The sequence below is a fragment of the Nerophis ophidion genome, linkage group LG08 (assembly GCF_033978795.1).
Source record: "Nerophis ophidion isolate RoL-2023_Sa linkage group LG08, RoL_Noph_v1.0, whole genome shotgun sequence".
In the NCBI taxonomy this organism is placed as follows: domain Eukaryota; kingdom Metazoa; phylum Chordata; class Actinopteri; order Syngnathiformes; family Syngnathidae; genus Nerophis; species Nerophis ophidion.
The window spans coordinates 43,577,448-43,586,774 of NC_084618.1; the positions used below are offsets into that span (position 1 = coordinate 43,577,448).

At 37.9% G+C, this 9,327-nt stretch overlaps 1 protein-coding gene across 6 annotated transcripts in view; it reads left to right on the top strand.

The window, feature by feature from the left end:
• Window positions 1-8,860, top strand: part of LOC133557815 (protein shisa-6) — a 260,224-nt gene extending 251,364 nt beyond the window's left edge. For 5 of the 6 annotated variants that reach the window (XM_061908631.1, XM_061908636.1, XM_061908633.1 and 2 more), the window contains one exon: window positions 2,550-8,860. In XM_061908631.1, coding sequence (XP_061764615.1) covers window positions 2,550-3,395 — 846 coding nt within the window. In that variant the 3' untranslated portion in view covers window positions 3,396-8,860. The remainder of the gene's footprint in view (window positions 1-2,549) is intronic. The other variant, XM_061908632.1, reaches the window with a different exon arrangement.
• The last annotated feature ends 467 nt before the right edge of the window (window positions 8,861-9,327 follow it).

The window sequence follows — 9,327 nt, forward strand, 5'->3', positions numbered from 1 at the left end:
TTGTGTTTGTGTGGCTAAAGGCTAAAGCTTCCCAACTCCATCTTTCTACTGTGACTTCTCCATTATTGATTGAACTAATTGCAAAAGATTCATCAATACAGATCTCCAAAATACTGTGTAATTATGTCATTAAAGCAGACGAATTTTAGCTGTGTGTGTACGCAGCGCTCATACTTCCTAAAAACCCATGACGTCAAGCGTACACGTCATCATTACGCGACGTTTTCAAGAAAAAAGTCCCGGGAAATTTAAATTTGCAATTTAGTAAACTAAAAAGGCCGTATTGGCATGTGTTGCAATGTTAATATTTCATCATTGATATATAAACTATCAGACTGCGTGGTGGGTAGTAGTGGGTTTCAGTAGGCCTTTAAACATATGTTTCTTATTGCGAGTTTGTCCTTGAATAAAATAGTGAACATACAAGACCACTTGTCTTTTAATAGTATGTATACAAACAAAGGCTCCTAATTAGTCTGCTGATGTATACAGTAACGTATTGTGTCATTTTCCATTCTATTATTTTGTCAAAATTATAAAGGACAAGTGGTGAAAATGAATTATTAATCTACTTCATTTACTGTTAATATCTGCTACTTTTTCTTTTAACATGTTCTATCTACACTTCTGTTAAAATGTAATAATCACTTATTCTTCTGTTGTTTGATACTTAACATTAGTTTTGGATGATACCACAGATTTAGGTATCGATCTGATACCAAGTCGTAACGGGATCATACGTTGGCCATATTCAAAGTCCTCATGTGTCCAGGGACATATTTTCTGAGTTTTTTAAGCATTATATCCATCCATCCATTTTCTACCGCATTATATACACTTTTAAAAAATAAAAGAAGATCTTGTGATGCCAGAAAATATTGATGTAATCATAGTAGTATCGACTAGATACTTTTTCATAATATGGTCACTACTGCCTAGTTTCTGTTGTTATATTCTTATTTTACTGTTATATTTTTTTCTCATTCTTGCTTTTTATTTTTTTTCTTATTGTATTATTTTTCTACTTTGTTTCCATTCAGACAGCCATTATTTACTTTTAACTTTTTAAAAGATAGATACGGTAGTGTAAAACCAAAAATGCCAAAAATGTCATCTTTGCGTGCATTGTAACTTTAAAATGCTCTAAAGTAATTTTTTCAAATTTATTACAAATATCACATTCATATGTGATGTATTAAAGCCCCACTTAAGAACCTTCAGATTTGGTTGACTTTGGCAGCGCCACTGGACCAAAGTGTTTTGCCAGAAGAACATTTCCCACGTTGACTAGCGCACATAGCGTCATACTGACATGATATCTTCTGTAATATTACGTCTCTAATGGCTATGCTGATGTTAATTAACAGAGGCTATGAAGAAATTATCTTGGATTGTGCAACAAACATGACGCAGCAAAGAAAGAGCGGTGGTAGATTTTTTTCGAAGGGAGTAGTAATGAAACTACCACGCAAATTTCCGATAGCTAACATTAGCATTTTGATTTTAGCATCAGAAGTCACTTACTAGTCCAGCAGGAACGAGCCAAGGCAGCATCGGTCTGAAATCCCTTGCCTTTGAGCTTATGCCAGCGAGTGAAAGCCGGGCCAATGTTTTCCTTTTTATCCGGATAAGGTCAGTTTTTCTTTTATTGTCCTCTCAGACGAAACGTTTTGTTAGTAATTGCACATAGGTGTTCTTCTAATTCCTTTTTGTTTTCTGACTTCCGTCTTATTATGGACTAGGGAAAGGGGAAGTGACGTATGTTGTAAAGCAAGTCAGCACATTTGTAGTTTTTTGTGTGGCAGGGTTCCTGCCACTCCCCTCAATATCGCTAAGTGCCAGTAAAAGCGATACAGAGCCCTTCAGGCCATGACGGAGGTGTCATTCAACTAGTTGTCAGTCCATGTATCGTCCCAGAAGTTATGAAAATATTTTAATAGGATTGAAAAGTTACTCAGTGCTGCTTTAATGAATAAAACAATGACAATGGGAAGATATTCCTCAGAAATGTAAGTATGAACAATAGATCTGTTAATAACAACAATTCATAAATGAAAGGCTACAATGCAAATACTATTTTTTTATCGCTGGAAAAATTAGTTTGGTACATTTCCCTTATGGACATTTTTTTTGGCCCTCCACGTGTTGGGGCGTAACCCGCAACAGTTAATTACTTAAAGACCTAAATAATTGTCAAGCGAGAAATAGACGGGCACATTTTCCTAGTTAGCTTTCATGCATCGACTACATTAAAGCCTTTGTTAGGAGAAAGCAAGTGTGGCGGAATTTGATTCGGACAGATCAGTGCAGTCCTTGGTGAATTTTTGCTACTGTTCAAGTAGGGTTTCATTTTTTTAAGGTTCATCAAACACGTATCTTTTTTTCAACCGTTTCATGATAGTCGGTGCTCTGAGTGCTAAGGCATGTCCACCAGTTCTACCATCAACACTGAGCGGTATTCCATGTCCAGCATCTTTCATTGAAAATCTAATAGTAAGAAGAAATTTAAGTAATTCTATTCTACTCTGTTTCTGTAATATGTTGAACAGCAGCAACAGCTTCAGAGCCAGGCCCAACAGTCCTCCATCTCACAGGTTTCTACCCAACCGCAGTCTTCCCAGCAGCCGTCCCAGCAAAGACAAAGACCCCGTCGTGTCCAGAGAGCCATGTCTCAGGATCGGGTTCTGTCCCCACAGAGAGCCCCACAACAGGAATTCAACACATCCTCGAATGGTATGTCACCCTACGGAGGTCGGATCCTCTCAGATGAACAGCTGCTGTCAGCCGAACGTCTTCGATCCCAAGAGCGGCTCCTTCCGCAGGACCGCCATACTTCCCAAGAACGCCTGTACACCAAGGACCGCATGTACTCCAAGGACCGATTGCTCTCACAGGATCACCTTTACTCAAAAGACCGTCACTACTCTCAAGACCGACTCTACTCACAAGATCGCCTGTACTCACAAGACCGCCTTCTGTCCCAAGATCCTCTCCTCTCGCCAGACAAGCTGATGATGTCGCTAAAGCGCGGCATGGTCAGCAGTGCGTCCGGTGGCTTCTACGACATGGACAAGTCCATGTCACGTGCCATTTCGCACACAGACGTCTTCATGCCCACCACGCCTCTGATGGATCGCTACAAGATGACCAAAATGCACTCCCATCCCAGTGCCTCCAACAACGGCGGTAGCGGAGCCAGTGCTGGGGCTCTGACAGCGGCGCCCTCAACACACTCAAACACTTTAGCAATGAACCAGACTGTCACTAAGCGGCAGGCGTTCGCCACAAGACGGACTCACACCGTGGAACAGCTCCACTACGTCCCCCAGCATCACCAGCAGCAACAGCCGCCGCAGCACTACCGCACCGGCAGCAAGACCGAGGTGACCGTGTAACCGCAACCGGGAAGTGCCTGAATTGCACGGACAGTAACACTACTGTGCCATTGGCTGAAGTAATCAGGTGTGCTCATGCTCAATTAGAGTAGGACGGTGATGATTTAGCTTTCTTTGAACCACGTTCCAGGACCAAGAACATCAACTCGCTTACTGTGAGAGACCGGTAAAATGAGCTACACTGTATGCTACATCCAGAATACTTTAATTCAGTTCTCCCTCTCACCTGCAAACAATCACACCACCGTCCGCATTACCATTTCCATGCACGGGCCCTGGTCTCGGTCTGTGGGTTTTGGTGAGGAAACACTAATCGCTTCAAGCTGTGATCAGGCCCCTTTCTCCAAAAAAAAAGTCTAGTGTATGACCTTTTCTGTAAAAGGGCTTTTCACTGTAAAACCCAATGATCCAATTCCTCATTGACTTCTGATGTACGACACGACAGCACCACATATAATGAACTATAATAACATCATAAATATAGAGATAAAATGGACAAAAAAATATTTGTACAACCCATCCTATTTATAGCTGTAGAGAATCTTAACAAGAGATGCTGAAATTGATGTTATTTGCACTGTTTTGGTGCCTCTAACAGATGTTTAATTTCTAAAAAAAATGACATGTGGGTTATAAAGCACAAATCATTAAAAAAAAAAGAATAATCACATTGTTACTGAATTTTAGGGTTTTTGTAAGGCGATGGCAGTTACAGCACCTCATAAAAGTGAGTACGCCTGCATATATTTTATTATATTATCACATTTCTTCATGGAAAGAAAATTAAGACACTTTGATACAATTTCAAGTAGTCAGTGTACAGTACATCTTGTGTGACTGTAAATTACTGCCCACTCAAAATAACTCTACACACGGCATAGCTCGGTTGGTAGAGTGGCCGTGCCAGTAACTTGAGGGTTCCAGGTTCGATTCCTGCTTCCGCCATCCTAGTCACTGCCGTTGTGACCTTGGGCAAGAAACTTCACCCACCTGCTCCCAGTGCCACCCGCACTGGTTTAAATGTAACTTAGATATTGGGTTTCACTATGTAAAGTGCTTTGAGTCACTAGAACAGGGGTCACCAACGCGGGGCCAGCGGGCACCAGGTAGCCCGTAAGTACCAGATGAGTAGCCCGCTGGCCTATTCTAAAAATAGCTCAAATAGCAGCACTTACCAGTGAGCTGCCTCTATTTTTTTTTTATTTACTAGCAAGCTAGTCTCGCTTTGCTTGACATTTTTAATTCTAAAAGAGACAAAACTCCAATAGAATTTGAAAATCCAAGAAAATATTTTAAGGACTTGGTCTTCACTTGTTTAAATATATTCATATTTTTTTTTACTTTGCTTCTTATAACTTTCAGAAAGAAAATTTTAGAGAGAAAAATACAACCTTAAAAATGATTTTAGGATTTTTAAACACATATACCTTTTTACCTTTTAAATTCCTTCCTCTTCTTTCCTGACAATTTAAATCAATGTTCAAGTAAATTTGTTTTTCTTATCGTAAAGAATACTGAAACATTTTTATTTAATTTTTCATTTTAGCTTCTGTTTTTTCGACGAAGAATATTTGTGAAATATTTCTTCAAACTTATTATGATTAAAATTCAAAATAATTATTCTGGCAAATCTAGAAAATCTGTAGAACCAAATTTAAATCTTATTTCAAAGTCTTTTGAATTTCTTTAAAAAAATTTGTTCTGGAAAACCTAGAAGAAATAACGATTTGTCTTCGTTAGAAATATAGATTGGTCCAATTTGTTATATATTCTAACAAAGTGCAGATTGGATTTCAACCTATTTAAAAAATGTCATCAAAAATATATATTTATTGTGAGAAATCCTTAAGATGATCAGTGTTTCCACAAAGATAAATATCATTAATTATTTATAATAGCAGAGTTAAAAGTAACTTGAGCAAATTGGCTATTTCTGGCCATTTATTTAAGTGTGTATCAAACTGGTAGCCCTTCGCATTAATCAGTACCCAAGAATTAGCTCTTGGTTTCAAAAAGGTTGGTGACCCCTGCACTAGAGAAATGCGCTATATAAATATAATTTACTTCACTTCACACTACACACAGCCAATGATGTCAAACCCGCTGGCAACAATATGTGACTCCAACCAAAAGAAGAACGTCTGACATTGGGCCAAATTATTAAATTTCCCAGCCAAGTGTCATGTTTCAGGTGAAAAGGGAACAGGTGTGTCATATTTAGTGTTATTGCTCTTACACTCTCCCATACTGGCCACTGGATGTTCTATTTAGCACTTCATGGCAAGGTGAAGTGGAGGAGCACAAAGTCTGCGACATCCACCATTTTTGTGACATTGTCATGGAGGACTCTAAAGGCAACCTGAAGCTGTAATAAAATCAATGCCCAAGAGAGTTAAGGCAGTGCTGGAAAATAATGGTATCCACTAGTGCTGTGCAATATAACGATATAATGCAGTACAACATAAATATGTCTATTGTACGATGTGACTTATATCGTAATTTAAAAATCTGGGCCGCGACTAATGTAACTGCAGCAACACTGCTTCTTTGCAGTAGCATTTTTACTTCACTTGAATTAACTTCACGGGAAGAGTCAGTATGGATGTCAACATCATAGCAATCTGCAACAAGCAGACAGGGACAAACCCAACAGAAGCTAAGCCAACAAAACCTAAAGAAAAAAGGCTGCCAAAAATAATGGACGATGAACTCCTTTTAGCTTTGGCTTGGGTTAACAAAAGTCAGTGGCCGCCTGAACGGTCATTTTTAAAAAAATATGCTGCCAACAATTCGTTGCCAGTGACCTGAACACCGCTCATATTTTTTTATCACTCAAAGAGACGTTACACAGAAAAGTACAGAGACAGTGGACAAAATGTGACAAAATGCTAAAACCACAAGGTGTTATCACCGTCTATGACAAGCAGTCCTGCAGATGGCAAGAAATTTCCGATGTTGTCTCTAAATTCATGTTTTGACAAGGCTCTAGTACAGTGGTTCTCAACCTTTTATCAGTGATGTACCCCCTGTGAACATTTTTTTAATTCAAGTACCCCCTAATCAGAGCAAAGCATTTTTGGTTGAAAAAAAGAGATAAAGAAGTAAAATACAGCACTATGTCATCAGTTTCTGATTTATTAAATTGTATAACTGTTCAAAATATTGTTCATTTGTAGTGGTCTTTTTTGAACAATTTGGAAATAAAGATATAAAAATAACTAAAAACTTGTTGAAAAATAAACAAGTGATTCAATTATAAATACAGATTTCTACACATAGAAGTAATCATCAACTTAAAGTGCCCTCTTTGGAGATTGTAATAGAGATCCATCTGGAGTCATGAACTTAATTCTAAACATTTCTACACAAAAAAAGAAAGCTTTAACATCAATACTTATAGAACATGTCCACAAAAAATCCAAACCTAGCTGTCAACACTGAATATTGCATTGTTGCATTTATTTTCACAATCATATATTGTTGAAGTATTATTCAAAGAATATATTTATAAAGGATTTTTGAATTGTTGCTATTTTTTTAAATATTTTTTTAACAATCTCACGTACCCCTTGGCATACCTTCAAGTACCCCCAGGGGTACGCGTACCCCCATTTGAGAACCACTGCTCTAGCATACACTGTTGAAAAAAATGTTTTTTTTAATTGCATTGTCTGGTTTGTAATATAACTAAGTATGTAAATGTTATTTATAAACCGCTTTTCACAGATAAAATCACAAAAGCGCTGTACAAAACATAGGTGAAGTAAAACAACAATTAAATTAAAAAAGGGACAACATCATAAAAAGGATACAAAGTGGATTAAAAATTATAGTTCAAAGGTGCATTAACCTTTTATGCACCTTTATCTTTTTAGCTTTTGTAAAAAGAGAAGTTTTCAAATGTTTATCAAAAGTTTCGACACAGTCAAGATCACAGAGGGACTAGTGCAAATTGTTCCAGAGCTACAGTATAGCCTGGAATACCAGGTCTCCGCGGGTTTTAAAACACATTTTTGGGCTCTTTAAAAGACCCTGGCCTGAAGACCGCAGGCTTCGCTCTGAGGAGTAGGGGCATAACAGGACAGTGATGTACTGAGGGGCCCCCCATGCAATGCAAGGGTAGTCTGGACTAAAATTTTAAACTCAAGGCGGAATTTTTAACTGGAAGCCAATGAAGACTGGATACGACGGGGGGGATTTGGGCTGTTCTGGGCGCACCGGTCAACAGTCTGGCAGCTGCATTTTGTACAGTCTGAAGTCTCTTTAGCCTTGACTTGTTGAAGAGAGGGAAAAGAGAATTGCAATAGTCAATGCGAGACGAAATCAAAGAAGAAATTATGACCAAAAGTAAAACTCATTTAATGTGTGCATAAAAATATAATTTGAATAACAAACACTATATCTTAATGTAAATCGTTTTTAGGATATAAATTACCCATTCATCCATTTTCAATTGCTTGTACCCCGCCTTCTGCATTCGGGTACACCCTGGACAAGTCACCACCTCATCGCAGGACCAACACAGATAGATGGACAAAATTCACACTCATATTTACACACTAGGGCCAATTTAGTGTTGCCAATCAACTTATCCCCAGGTGCATGTCTTTGGAGGTGGGAGGAAGCCGGAGTACCCGGAGGGAACCCACGCAGTCACGGAGAGAACATGCAAACTCCACTCAGAAAGATCCCAAGCCCGGAATTTTATTGTGAGGCACACAATGCAATGCCTAATTTACCCATATTAGGATATGTATTTGTTGTCTACAGTATATTGCACATGTATACAAGTAAAATATTGACACTTTGGTCCACTTTAGAAATTGTATTCACTTTTCTTGTGAGTGTTATAGACATTAATGGCTGTGTGTTATTTTAGGGGGAATTTACACTAAGCTGTTCACTGACCACTTTATATTGTATTAAAGTGAAAATATAATACATATTTGCAGAAATTTAAAGGGTGGATACTCACTTTTGCGAGAGACTGTACTGTATATATATTTACACACACACACACACACACACACACACACACACACACACACACACACACACACACACGCACACATAATTTGGGGGTTTATTTTGCTTCTAGTCTGTAAATAAGCTATACTAGAAACAGTGTTTTTGGCAAGTCTGAACTGAATGGACTTTGATTTAGACTGTCTGTTGAAAGTAGATTCTTCAAAAGAACAACTATAAATGATCACTGTTTTGTTAGTTCAGATTAGAACCCAACTTAACCAAGTATTTGACGGGATAAATGACTACTATACAGTGTGTCTTGCAGAACTTTGTAGTGAGAAAAGGAATGAATGTGTTGTTAATAACAGATATATTGCTCATACTTGGATGTATACTGTTCTCCATTGACATCCCCCAAGTTGAACATCATGGAAATTGATTATAATGCTTGTAGGAACAAATAAACCATCCATATTTTTCTAACTATTCAATATTGATTAAGCAGTCTGTGTTGTTCATTTTGATGATGACTGAAAAACCATATACCTGACCTCATTATTCATGCACAAAATCAAATATATTTTGATGGATTTTTAGATATTTGTTCTATTGATTAAAATGGTTTTAGTTTCTGCTGCTTTTCATTTGTTAATTAGAAGCAATCACAAGTCAATATCAGTATGTATTTTCAGTATGATCAATCAATCATCAATCAAATTAGATTTCTGTAGGCCTCGAAGGGCTGCACATGCTCACTATGACATCCCCTGATCCACATCTGGGCAGGGAAAAACAGAAAAAAACCCAGATGGGATAAAAAACGAAACAGGGTACAGTGGGTACAGTTAGTGAACTACTGAAATAATATTAATAAATTAATTAATTGTTAAATGAGTAAAGTGGTAGTCCAGGCCATCGGAAAACCAACACATGGTCCATTTCGGGTATCGGTATTGTGTCAGCT